Source organism: Mustelus asterias, chromosome 24 (assembly GCF_964213995.1).
Source record: "Mustelus asterias chromosome 24, sMusAst1.hap1.1, whole genome shotgun sequence".
Classification (NCBI taxonomy): domain Eukaryota; kingdom Metazoa; phylum Chordata; class Chondrichthyes; order Carcharhiniformes; family Triakidae; genus Mustelus; species Mustelus asterias.
In genome coordinates this window covers 59,856,677-59,870,207 of record NC_135824.1, presented here as the reverse complement: position 1 = coordinate 59,870,207, position 13,531 = coordinate 59,856,677, and the positions used below count along the sequence as shown (strand labels likewise).

General features: G+C 50.8%; 1 protein-coding gene across 1 annotated transcript in view; it reads left to right on the top strand.

Moving 5' to 3' along the window:
- The window catches only part of xgb (x globin), a 56,164-nt gene extending 43,605 nt beyond the window's left edge, over window positions 1-12,559 (top strand). Inside the window, exons 4-5 of the mRNA XM_078241094.1 lie at window positions 3,901-3,981; window positions 10,452-12,559. Coding sequence (XP_078097220.1) covers window positions 3,901-3,981; window positions 10,452-10,586 — 216 coding nt within the window. The 3' untranslated portion in view covers window positions 10,587-12,559. The remainder of the gene's footprint in view (window positions 1-3,900; window positions 3,982-10,451) is intronic.
- The last annotated feature ends 972 nt before the right edge of the window (window positions 12,560-13,531 follow it).

The window sequence follows — 13,531 nt, the reverse complement described above, 5'->3', positions numbered from 1 at the left end:
GCACAGTGTCGTCACACTTGACAACGCACCTCCCCCGGCTGGTCTCCCACCTTCTGGCACTCATGACTTAACTTGCAGGAAGTCCCCTGCCCCCGCTGCCTCTGCTTTACTGACCTACATTGCCTTCTGCTCAATCAATGCCTTGATTTTAAATTCTCATCCCTGTTCTCAAATCCCTCCATGACCTCTCTTCCTCCCTATCTCTGGAATCTTCCTCCAGCCCCACAACATTCCGAGATGTCTGCGATTTTGCAATCCCGGCCTTTTGTACATTCGCAACTTTCTGGGTGGCACGGTGGTACGGTGGTCAGCACTGGCGCCCCACAGGGCCAGGGACCCAGTATTGTTTCTTGCGCACTATACAGACAAAGCATACCGTTCACAGAGAAGGAAAGGAGAGAATGTAGCATTACAGACATATCTAGGGTGTAGAGAAAGGTCAACTCAATGCGAGGTCGGTCCATTCAAAAGTCTGATGGCAGCAGGGAAAAAACTAGAACACCCGGAGGAAATCCACGCAGACACAAGGAGAACGTGCAAACTCCACACAGACAGTGCTCCCGACAGAGCCGGGAATCGAACCCGGGTCCCTGGCGCTATGAGGCAGCAGCGCTAACCACTGTGCCACCCATTTTGATTTTTGATTTTGATTTATTATTGTCACATGTATCGGGACACAGTGAAAAGTATTGTTTCTTGCGCGCTATACAAAGCATACCATTCATAGAGAAGGAAAGGAGAGAGTGCAAAATGTAGTGTTACGGTCATAGCTAGGGTGTAGAGAAAGATCAACTTAATGCGAGGTAGGTCCATTCAAAAGTCGGATGGCAGCAGTGGAAATAGGGGCGAAGGGATGGTGGGAATGGGTTCTTAAAGCCCGTGGAAATAGGGGGGCGGAGAGGGGTGAAGCAGAGGAAGTCTAGAGAAACAGCAGTGCTTAAAGGGCTGACACTTGTGTTTGAATGGAAGTTGCATGATCACAACACCAAACTGGGTCAACGAGAGTTTGTGGGATGAAGCTTTGGGTAAATCCGTTGATGCTTGCAGGCCTTGCTCAATAATTATTCCATGTAAATTAACCTTGCTGCTGCCAACATACCTCTGCCTCCTGCGAACCACAAATAACCCTTTCTTCAAGTGTCACACCACAATAACCGCAGAGGCACATGAAAGTGAAGTTAGAGGTGCTTTGACTTCAATAGGAGACCAGGAATGTTGGATTTACACATTACAAGCCAATACCCAGCAGCATTTTCACTAGAGCGACCTGTTTTCACATGCAGCGATCCTGTTTCCAAACCGCCGGATTGTATTCACTGGAGTTTCGAAGAGTGAGAGGGGATCTGATAGAAACTTGATATAGGGACAGGATATATGAGCATTTGGAGAGGTTTAGTATGCTCAAGAATACTCAGCATGGCTTTGTCAAGGGCAGATCGAGCCTGGTGGAGTTCTTCGAAAATATGACTAAACACATTGACGAAGGGAAAGCGGTAGATGTGGTTTATATGGATTTTAGCAAGGCGTTCGATAAGGTCCCCCATGCAAGGCTTCTAGAAAAAGTGAGAGGGCATGGGATCCAAAGGGCTGCTGCCCGGTGGATCCAGAACTGGCTTGCCCAAAGGAGGCAGAGAGTGGGTATAGATGGGTCTTTTTCTAAATGGAGGTCGGTCACCAGTGGTGTGCCCCAGGGATCTGTTCTGGGACCCTTGCTGTTTGTTATTTTCATAAATGACCTGGATGAGGAAGCGGAGGGATGGGTTGGTAAGTTTGCCGATGACATGAAGGTTGCTGGGGTTGTGGATAGTCTGGAGGGATGTCAGAAGTTACAGAGGGACATAGATAGGATGCAAGACTAGGCGGACAAGTGGCAGATGGACTTCAACCCAGATAAATGCGTCGTGGTCCATTTTGGTAGGTCAAATGGGATGAAGGAGTACAATATAAAGGGAAAGACTCTTAGTACTGTAGAGGATCAGAAGGACCTTGGGGTCCGGGTCCATAGGACTCTGAAATCGGCCCCGCAGGTGGAGGAGGTGGTTAAGAAGGCATATGGTGTGCTGGCCTTTATCAATCGAGGGATTGAGTTTAGGAGTCCGGGGATAATGATGCAGCTATATAAGACCCTCGTCAGACCCCACTTGGAGTACTGTGCTCAGTTCTGGTTGCCTCACTATAGGAAGGATGTGGAAAAGATTGAAAGGGTGCAGAGGAGATTTACAAGGATGTTGCCTGGATTGAGTGGCATGCCTTATGAGGATAGGCTGAGGGAGCTCGGTCTTTTCTCCTTGGAGAGACGTAGGATGAGAGGAGACCTAATAGAGGTGTATAAGATGTTGAGAGGCATAGATCGGGTGGACTCTCAGAAGCTTTTTCCCAGGGCTGAAATGTCTGCTACGAGAGGACACAGGTTTAGGGTGCTGGGGGGGGTAGGTACAGGGGAGATGTTAGGGGTAAGTTTTTCACACAGAGGGTGGTGGGCGAGTGGAATCGGCTGCCGTCAGTGGTGGCGGAGGCGAACTCAATAGGGTCTTTTAAGAGACTCCTGGATGAGTACATCGTTCTTAATAGGATGGAGGGTTATAGGTAGGTCTAGAAGGTAGGGATGTGTTCGGCACAACTTGTGGGCCGAAGGGCCTGTTTGTGCTGTAGTTTTTCTATGTTTCTAAACGTCTAAAGTTCTAACAGGGTTAGATTCAGAAAGAATGTTCCCAATGGTGAGGGAGTCCAGAACTAAGGGGTCATAGTTTGAGGATAAAGTTGGGTGGCAAGGGGCAGCACAGTGGGTTAGCACTGCTGCCTCACAGCGTCAGGGACCCGGGTTCGATTCCCAGCTCGGGGTCACTGTCTGTGTGGAGTTTGCACGTTCTCCCCCGTGTCTGCGTGGGTTTCCTCCGGGTGCTCCGGTTTCTTCCCACAGTCCAAAAGACGTGCTGGTTAGGGTGCATTGCCCGTGCTAAATTCTCCCTCAGTGTAACCCGAACAGGCGCCAGAGTGTGGCGACTAGGGGATTTCCACAGTAACTTCATTGCAGTGTTAATGTAAGCCTTACTTGTGACACTAATTAAAACAGAAGATATGTCTTCATCCAGAGGGTGGTGAATGAGTGGAATTCACAACAACAGAAAGTAGTTGAGGCTAAAATAAGACCATGAGATATAGGAGCAGAATTAGGCCATTCGGCCCATCGAATCTGCTCCGCCATTCGGTCATGGCTGATAAGTTTCTCAACCCCATTTTCCCCACAACCAATCAAGAACCTATCTATCTCTGTCTTAAATACATTGTGGGATTTTAAAAAGAAATTGGATATAGGTCTTGGGGTGAAAGGGATCAAGAGATATGGGGGGAGGGATCAGGATATTGGATTCGATGATCAGCCATGATCAAAATGAATCATAGAATCCCTACAGCACAGAAGGAGGCCATTCGGCCCATCGAGTCTACACCGACCACAATCCCACCCAGGCCCCATCCCCATAACCCCATGCATTTACCTTAGTTAGTCCCCCTCACTCTGAGGGACAATTTATCACGGCCAATCCACCTAACCTGCACATCTGTGGGAGGAAACCGGAGGAAACCCACGCAGATACGGGGGAAACGTGCAGACTCCACACAGACAGTGACCCAAGCCGGGAATCGAACCCGGGTCCCTGGCGCTGTGAGGCAGCAGTGCTAACCCACTGTGCCGCCCAATAGTGGAGCAGGCTCGACGGGCCAAATGGCCTACTCCTGCTTCTAGTTTCTATGTTTCTAGAAGCTTTTCTTTGTCACGCCTGCACCAGTTTGGATATTGCTGGTCACTTCCTGCTCTATTTTTAGTTACGCTTGTATGTAGATGTGTGGGCAACGGCAACGGCAGCGGCCATAGTGATAATGTTGTGTGTTTCCGCGCAGTATGTTGGCGTGCAGTTCATCGCCGTGGTGAAGCCCATCTTAAAAGAGAAGTGGACCCCGGAGGTGGAGGAAGCTTGGCAGGTAAGGATCTCAGTACTAAGACAGGGATCGTAGAATCCCTACAGTGCAGAAGGAGGCACCAACCGCAATCCCACCCTGGCCCCTATCCCCATAACCCCCACATATTTACCCTGCTCATCCCCCGGACACCAGGGTTAATTTAGCATGGCCAATCCATCTAACCAGATTTACCAGGATGTTGCCTGGTATGGAGGGCATTAGCTATGAGGAGAGGTTGGAGAAACTTGGTTTCTTCTCACTGGAGCGACGGGGGTTGAGGGGAGACCTGATAGAGGTCTACAAGATCATGAGAGGCATGGACAGAGTGGAAGCTTTTTCCCAGAGTGGAAGAGTCAATTACTAGGGGGCACAGGTTTAAGGTGCGGGGGGCAAGGTTTAAAGGAGATTATGAGGCAGATTTTTTACACAGAGGATGTTGGGTGCCTGGAACTCACTGCCGGGGGACGTAGTGGAAGCGGATACGGTAGTGAGTTTTAAGGGCGTCTGGACAAATACATGAATAGGATGGGAATAGAAGGATATGGTCCCTGGAAGGGTTGGGAGGATACAGCAGGATATAGATCAGTTAGAGACTTGGGCGGAGAGATGGCAGATGGAGTTCAATCCGGACAAATGTGAGGTAATGCATTTTGGAAGGTCTAATACAGATAGGAAATATACAGTAAATGGCAGAACCCTTAAGAGTATTGATAGGCAAAGGGATCTGGCTGTACAGGTACACAGGTCACTGAAAGTGGCAATGTAGGTGGAGAAGGTAGTCAAGAAGGCATACGGCATGCTTGCCTTCATCGGCCGGGGTATTGAGTTTAAAAATTGGCAAGTCATGTTGCAACTTTATAGAACCTTAGTTAGGACGCACTTGGAATATAGTGTTCAATTCTGGTCGCCACACTACCAGAAGGATGTGGAGGCTTTGGAGAGGGTACAGAAAAGATTTATCAGGATGTTGCCTGGTATGGAGGGCATTAGCTATGAGGAGAGGGTGGAGAAACTTGGTTTGTTCTCACTGGAGCGACGGGGGTTGAGGGGAGACCTGATAGAGGTCTACAAGATTATGAGAGGCATGGACAGAGTGGATAGTCAGAAGCTTTTTCCCCAGGGTGGAAGAGTCAATTACTAGGGGGCACAGGTTTAAGGTGCGAGGGGCAAGGTTTAAAGGAGATGTACGAGGCAGATATTTTACACAGAGGATGTTGGGTGCCCGGAATTCGCTGCCGGGGGAGGTAGTGGAAGCGGATACGGTAGTGACTTTTAAGGGGCGTCTGGACAAATACATGAATAGGATGGGAATAGAGGGATATGGTCCCCGGAAGGGTAGGGGGTTTTAGTTCAGTCGGGCAGCATGGTTGGTGCAGGCTTGGAGGGCCAAAGGGCCTGTTCCTGTGCTGTAATTTTCTTTGTTCTTTGTCTTTTGGACTGTGGGAGGAAACCCACGCAGACACGGGGAGAACGTGCAGACTCCACACAGACAGTGACCCGAGGCCGGAATCGAACCGAGTCCCTGGCGCTGTGAGGCAGCGGTGCTAACCCACTGTGCCACCCCCGGATCGTCAGTCCCATTCAATTCCCAACAAACCATAAATCAACCGGAGGTCATTCTGGTGCTTGGGGGAGGCGATGGCCCAGTGGGATTATCGCTGGACTATTACTCCAGAAACTCAGCGAATGTTCCGGGGACCCGGGTTCGAATCCCGCCACGGCAGATGGTGGAATTTGAATTCAATTTAAAAAATCTGGAATTAAGAATCTACTGATGACCATGAAACCATTGTCGGAAAAACCCATCTGGTTCACTCATGCCCCTTTAGGGATATAAATCTGTCACAGAGACGGAGCACATTGGGCTGATTTGGTTTGGGCAAGTCCAATACAGGATGTGATGGCATGCTTGGGCAGCACATTTTGACCAATCCTGAGTGTGCTAAGATTAACACCCAATTTAAGATTATCGGTCGGGCTCGCAATGTGGCCCTCTGATGCTTGCTATAATCTACAGATAATCATTCCTCTGCAGGCAAAAGGAACATGTCCAGGCATTGCGCCTTTTTCTGAATTAAACAGAAAGGATGGGGGACAATCGTCACCTGGTGCATTCTCCATGGCAACGCGTCTACTTGCCAGCCGCTCGGCACCCCTGTTCTCATGCAGTTTAAATTGACGCCCCCTTTGAAATTCGGTATTCTGTCCTGATGAGTGCAAGATGAAAAACTTTGACAGCCTGTCTATTTTTTCAGCGATATTAGAACGATTAAGTCGGCAGCTGAGCAAAAGCATTTAATTCAGTCTCCTCCTGTAGTCGTCAGATTTGTATTTAAGGGGCCCTTGTTCCATGACTCACTTTGACGAGAAACAAAATGATTTTTGATAGAAAGCTCTTTAGTAGTGAAACTTAATCCCTCATTCATTAATTTAATATCGGGTTTTATGATCTTGGCACTAGTGAATGATATCAGTCTGTTCTTTCCCTGTATGTTACTTTCACTGTAACCTGACGGTGCAGAGTATCGATGTAGATCAAATAAACCCTCTAGCTTTTTAGTTCCCCCTCCTTATTAAACAGGAACCATTGATAATCTCATTAGCGATAGACAGCATGGTTTTGTACGAGGGAGGTCATGCCTCACAAATTTGGTTGAGTTTTTTGAGGAGGTGACAAAAACGATTGACGAGGGAAGGGCCGTGGATGTCGTCCACATGGATTTTAGTAAAGCGTTTGACAAGGTCCCTCGTGGCAGGCTGGTGCAAAAGGTTAAATCTCACGGGATAAAAGGTGAGCTAGCTAGATGGGTGGAGAACTGGCTTAGCCATAGAAGACAGAGGGTAGCAGCGGAGGGGTCTTTTTCCGGTTGGAGGTCTGTGACTAGTGGTGTTCCGCAGGGCTCTGTACTGGGACCTCTGCTGTTTGCGATACATATAAATGATTTGGAGGAAGGTGTAGCTGGTGTGATCAGTAAGTTTGCGGACGACACGAAGATTGCTGGAGTTGCGGATAGTGATGAACATTGTCAGAGAATACAGCAGGATGTAGATAGGCTGGAACATTGGGCGGAGAAATGGCAGATGGAATTTAATCCAGATAAATGCGAAGTGATGCATTTCAGTAGATCGAATGTAAGGGGGAGCTATACAATAAATGGCAGAACCATCAGGAGTATAGACACACAGAGGGACCTGGGTGTACAAGTCCACAGATCCTTAAAGGTGGCAGCACAGATGGAGAGGATGATGAAGAAGGCATATGGCATGCTTGCCTTTATTGGACGGGGCATAGAATATAAAAGTTGGCATATGATGTTGCGGTTGTATAGAACGTTGGTTAGGCCACATTTGGAATACTGCATCCAGTTCTGGTCGCCACACTACCAGAAGGACGTGGAGGCTTTGGAGTGAGTACAGAAAAGGTTTACCAGGATGTTGCCTGGTATGGAGGGTCTTAGCTATGAGGAGAGATTGGGGAAACTGGGGATGTTCTCCCTGGAAAGACAGAGGATGAGGGGCGACATAATAGAGGTGTATAAAATTATGAAGGGCATAGATAGGGTGAACAGTGGGAAGCTTTTTCCCAGGTCGGAGGTGACGAACACAAGGGGTCACAGGTTCAAGGTGAGGGTGGCAAGGTTCAACACAGATGTCAGGGGGACGTATTTTACACAGAGGGTGGTGGGGGCCTGGAATGCACTGCCAAGCAAGGTGATTGAGGCGGACACGCTGGGATCGTTTAAGACTTACCTAGATAGCCACATGAACAGACTGGGAATAGAGGGATACAAACGAATGGTCTAGTTGGGCACATGAGCGGCGCAGGCTTGGAGGGCCGAAGGGCCTGTTTCCTGTGCTGTATTGTTCTTTGTTCTTTGATGCAAAACTACCTGTCATTGGATTCCAACTGAACCTGAACAAGAATTTCTAAATTCGTTCATTCGCCACATATCCCACTAACAAGCACAACTCAACACGGTGAGACTAACCGGCGTGGAAAGACTCATAGGAACGTGGGACTGATGCAGGAGTAGGCCATTCGGCCCCTTCCGGCCTGCTCCTCCATTCAATGAGATCACGGTTGACCTGGTTGTGGGCCCAACCCCACTTTCCAAGCCTGCCCCCATAATCCTTGACCTTGTCAATCAGACATCTGGCCAACTGAGCCTTGAATATGCTCAATGAACCAGCCCCCACTGCCCTCTGCGGGAGAAATTCCCATAGATCAACCGTCCTCTGGGAGAAATGGATTCTCCTCATATCCGTCTTAAGAGGGATGCTGCTTATTCTTAAACTGTTCCGTAACTGATAACAAAGAACAAAGAAAATTACAGCACAGGAACAGGCCCTTCGGCCCTCCAAACCTGCACCGACCATGCTGCCCGACCGAACTAAAACCCCCTACCCTTCCGGGGACCGCATCCCTCTATTCCCATCCTATTCATGTATTTGTCCAGACGCCCCTTAAAAGTGATCTCCCCAGTTGCATGTTTCAGTCAGACCAAGGGTGGCGCGGTGGCACCGTGGTTAGCACTGCTGCCTCACAGCGCCGGGGACCCGGGTTCGATTCCCGGCTTGGGTCACTGTCTGTGCGGAGTTCGCACGTTCTCCTCGTCTCTGCGTGGGTTTCCTCCGGGTGCTCCGGTTTCCCTCCCACAGTCTCAAAGACGTGCTGGTTAGGGTGCGTTGGCCGTGTCAGGGGGAATAGCAGGGTTACGGGAAATAGGGTGGGATTGTGGTCGGTGCAGGCTCGATGGGCCGAATGGTCTCCTTCTGCACTGTAGGGATTCTATGATTCTGCCCGAATGGGCGCTGGAGTGTGGCGACTAGGGAATTTTCACAGTAACTTCATTGCAGTGTTAATGTGAGCCTACTTGTGACACTAATAAATAAACTTTACCATTCATTTTGCTAAACTCCTGTGTGTAAATGTCCAACCTTCCTTGACAAATAAGCCTGTCATTCCAGGAGTTTAGTCGGGTGAATTTTCTCTGAACTGCTTTGAATGCAGTTATGTCTTTTTTCAAAATGAAGAGCTCAGAGTTAGATAGATAGATAGGATCCCTACAGTGCAGAAGGAGGCCATTCGGCCCATCGAGTCTGCACTCACCACAATCCCACCCAGGCCCTATCCCCATAACCTCATGTACTTACCCTAGCCAGTCCCCCTGACACTAAAGAGCAATTTTAGCATGGCCAATCCACCTAACCCGCACATCTTTGGACTGTGGGAGGAAACCGGAGCACCCGGAGGAAACCCACGCAGACACGAGGAGAATGTGCAAACTCCACACAGACAGTGACCCAAGCCGGGAATTGAACCCGGGTCCCTGGCGCTGTGAGGCGGGAGAGCCTCTGTGCCACTCCTACATCCAAGTCATTGATATAAATTGTAAATAGATGGAGACCCGGCATTGATCGCTGTGGCACTCCAATAGTTAAATTTTGCGAATCCTAAAAAGCTCCATTATCCCTATTCTCTGCTTCCTGTTAGTTACCGATCCCTTATCCAGGCTCATATGTTACGTCCCAGCTTCCATTTTGTGTGGTGTCCTTTTATGTGGCACTTTATCAAAAGCCTTTGGGAAATCCAAGTCCACCACATCTACAGGTTCCCCTTCATCCACCTTGCTTGTGACTTCCTCAAAGAACTCTGATAAAGAGCTCCCCCTTTCTGTACGGCAGTGTAAAGTCTCCTCCTGTCTGTCCGGCGGTGTAAAGTCTCCCCCTGTCAGTATGGTGGTGTAAAGTTTCCCCCTGGCAGTACGGCAGTGCTGAGTGAGGGGAGGAATTGAGGGAAGGGAAGTCTGAGGGAGATGTGAGGGAGGGTTATCAGAGAATCATAGAAACCCTACAGTACAGAAAGAGGCCATTCGGCCCATCGAGTCTGCACCGACCACAATCCCACCCAGGCCCTACCCCCATATCCCTACATATTTTACCCACTAATCCCTCTAATCTACGCATCCCAGGACACTCAGGGGCAATTTTTAGCATGGCCAATCAGCCTAACCCGCACATCTTTGGACTGTGGGAGGAAACCGGAGCACCCGGAGGAAACCCACGCAGACACGAGGAGAATGTGCAAACTCCACACAGACAGTGACCTGAGCCGGGAATTGAACCCAGGTCCCTGGAGCTGTGAAGCAGCAGTGCTAGCCACTGGGCCACCGTGCCGCCCCTTTGGACTGTGGGAGGAAACCGGAGCGGTTGCGAGGGAGGTGTGAGGGTTGAGGGATGGGAGGTTGTGAGGGAAGTCTGAGGGAGATGTGAGGGAGGGTTGAGGGGGAAGTGTGAGGGAGGTTGTGAGGGAAGTCTGAGGGAGATGTGAGGGAGGGTTGAGGGGGAGGTGTGAGGGTTGAGGGGATGGGAGGTTGTGAGGGAAGTCTGAGGGAGGGGGAGGTGTGAGGGTTGAGGGAGGGTTGAGGGTTGTGAGGGGAGGGATGGAAGCACTGACTCTAATGAGAGAATAATTGCCTCTTTGTCCGCAGAGTTTGTTTGATTATTTAACGAAAATGATGACGAAAGGTTACCAGGACGCTGAGCAGAGAAAGGCCGTCAACCAGTCCAGCTACACAAAGCAGCAATCCTCATCCACCTCCAACACCAACCAGAACGTCATCTAAAGCTCACCGTCCCTGTGCCCTGGGAGGAGATGGAAAAGAACCAACCAATGTGGATGGCCTTGTGTGGATACATTTCTGTGTTGGTGGGAGGGGGGGGGATTTAAAATGTGTCTCCATGCAGCTTGAGGCGGGGGCTAAAGCAGCCCGGCGCCAGTTTTGTTTCATTTGCTTTGACTACCCCATTCCCCCAATCGGTCTCCCTTGGCACCCAGCACCAGCTGACTGGCCAGGTGCCAGCCTTGCGGACCGAGAAGGGGCCTCGGTGGCATTGGCTGCACCATCGAAAGACATTGAGCAGCCGCTTGTCATGCTGCTGCTGCGGGATCTTGCTGTGCATCAACCCCCTTGCAGTCAGCAGTGACTCATTGGCACTACTGGGGGCACGGAAGATGTGCCCCCAATGCAGTCTGGGCGCGGGATCAAGACCGGCTCCTCGGTGAACACAAATCCAGATTCCAGGCGCCCGTATCTTTGTATCTAAGGGGCTGACGATGGTGCGATGGCATTGCCACTGGGCTAGTAAACTAGAGGCCCCAGGCTAATGCTCTGCGGGACACGAGTTCAAATCCCACCCGGCAGCTAATGGAATTTAACTCCAATGAATACAATTTGGAATTGAAAGTTAGTCTCAGTAATGGTGACCGCAAAACTATCATCCATTGTTGGGAAGACCCACCTGGTTCGCTAATGTTTCTCCTGGGTAGGGGGAAGGGGAGAATCAGGATATTGAATTTGATGATCCGCCAATGATCAAAATGAATGGCGGAGCAGGCTCGAAGGGCCGAATGGCCTACTCCTGCTTCTGGTTTCTATGTTGCTAATGTCCCTTTAGGGAAGGAAATCTGCCATCCTGATCCTGGTCTGGCCTACATGTGACTCCAGAGCCATAGCAATGTGGCTGACTCTCAGCTGCCCTCTGAAATGGCCGAGTGAGACTCTCAGTTCAAGGGGCAACTAGGGATGGGCAATAAATGCTGATCTTTGCCGTGATTGGTACCGCCCCCTTTACCAATCCCCACAAGATTCACTGGGGACCATGGTCTGATGGTGAATGCTTGGCAAAGTGCCGCAGTGGTTTGCCGTTGCCTGATACGCTGCGGTGACCAAGAGACTCTCCCACTCTCGCCGCCTGCCGCCAAGACGATTGGAAGGATTTACAGGCTGGTAATCAACGCTACGTTATAAACCAACCTTCCCAGGCCACCAAGTCCAGAAGTGGGACTTGAACCCTTCTGGCACGGGGGTAGGGACACTGCCCACTGCACCACAAGACCTCCCCGCCCACATCCCATGAAAGAATAAATTAACGATGGACAGGATTTCAGGCCATCGGAATGGAGGCGGGATCTTCCAGTCCCGTCGGCGATACCCCACCCCAGCCCCGCCACGGTGACACAGCGGTTAGCACTGCCGCCTCGCCGCGCCAGGGACCCGAGTTCGATTCCCGGCTTGGGTCACTGTGCGGAGTCTGCACGTTCTCCCCCGTGTCTGCGTGGGTTTCCTCCGGTTTCCTCCCACAGTCCGAAAGACGTTCCGGTTAGGGTGCATTGGCCACGCTAAAATTCTCCCTCGGTGTACCCGAACAGGCGCCGGAGTGTGGGGCGACTCGGGGATTTTCCGCAGTAACTTCATTGCAGTGAGCCTACTCGCGATGCTAATAAATAAGCGTAGTCAAACTTAGGATGCAATGGGAAGTCCCATTGAAAGTGGCGGGACTGGGCGATCCCACCACCAGCCAATGGCGCGGACCACCTCCCGCTGCCTAGAAACATGCCGCGGGGGAATCGGAAAAGCCCGCCCTCTATCTCTGAGCCGCTGGGACAGAGGATGATGAGTTAGGATGAGGGCCTATTGCGTGGTATCTATCGTCGGAGGAACTTTGTCTTTCCAAATAATCTCTATTCTTCATAATGATTCTTTTTTCCTCATTTGGCATGGAATGACTGGGAGTTGAACAAATAAAACCCTTTGCTTCACCGTAAAGAATCAAAGCCTCGGTATCTCTTAATGGTTCAAAAGGTAGACTGGGCCAAGACCGCCATTGGTTGAAGGCAAACTCTTGGAACGTTCTTCCAACAAAGTGATCAGAATTGCTATTGAGTGAGCGTTGCATTGGCTGATAGGGTGAGATGAGGCTCAGGAACAGGAGAGAGCTGTTGGGCTGAATGGCCTCTTTATGTAAATTTGATGCATATTTACTATTCCGGGGATATTTCGAGGGTTTTTCTTTCGATTGAGTTAGCCTCTTTTCTAGAATTTTCTCTCTGAGTGAAGTAGATGCCGTGATTACAGTCGCACTGGCGAATGGTCAGGGGGGGCGCGATTCTTCCAAAAAGGATTCTAAGTGCCGAATTTGCGGAGTAAATCTCGCTGGTTTTTGTCAGTGGGATCTTTCAAAATGAATCTCCCACACTGCAGTGTTCCCCCGGCAAGGTTCACATTGAAAATCCGGGGGCCTATTCCCGCTGGAGAGGCCGGCAGCACAGCGCTGAGCGGGCCACTGCGCGCGCGCCCATCTGTCATGGCGGAGAATTGCGCGCGCACAGCGACCCCGCACTGCCGCCCTCCCGATCGCTGGTCAGCCCTGCACCCCCCCACACATCGCTACCCCTCGGACAACTCCCCCATGCCCTGATTGCTGGCCTCTCCGACCCCCCTGCCCCCCGCCGACCCCCCCGCAGTCCTGATCTCCCCCACCCCCCACCGGTCCTGACCACCCCCACCCCGCCAATTTCCGGCACAGAGCTGATTACTCTGGAAAAACTTACCCCCGGAGGCACGCAGAGGTTAGAGCAGCGCAGGGGGCTTGGAGAATCGCACCCCCCCCCCCCCACCCCCATCACCCCCCCCCCCCCCCCCCCCCCCCAGATTTAAAGACACATGTCCATAGAATCCCATCTCTTCATAGGGCAGGCGATGGCCCAGTGGTATTCTCGCTAAGCTAT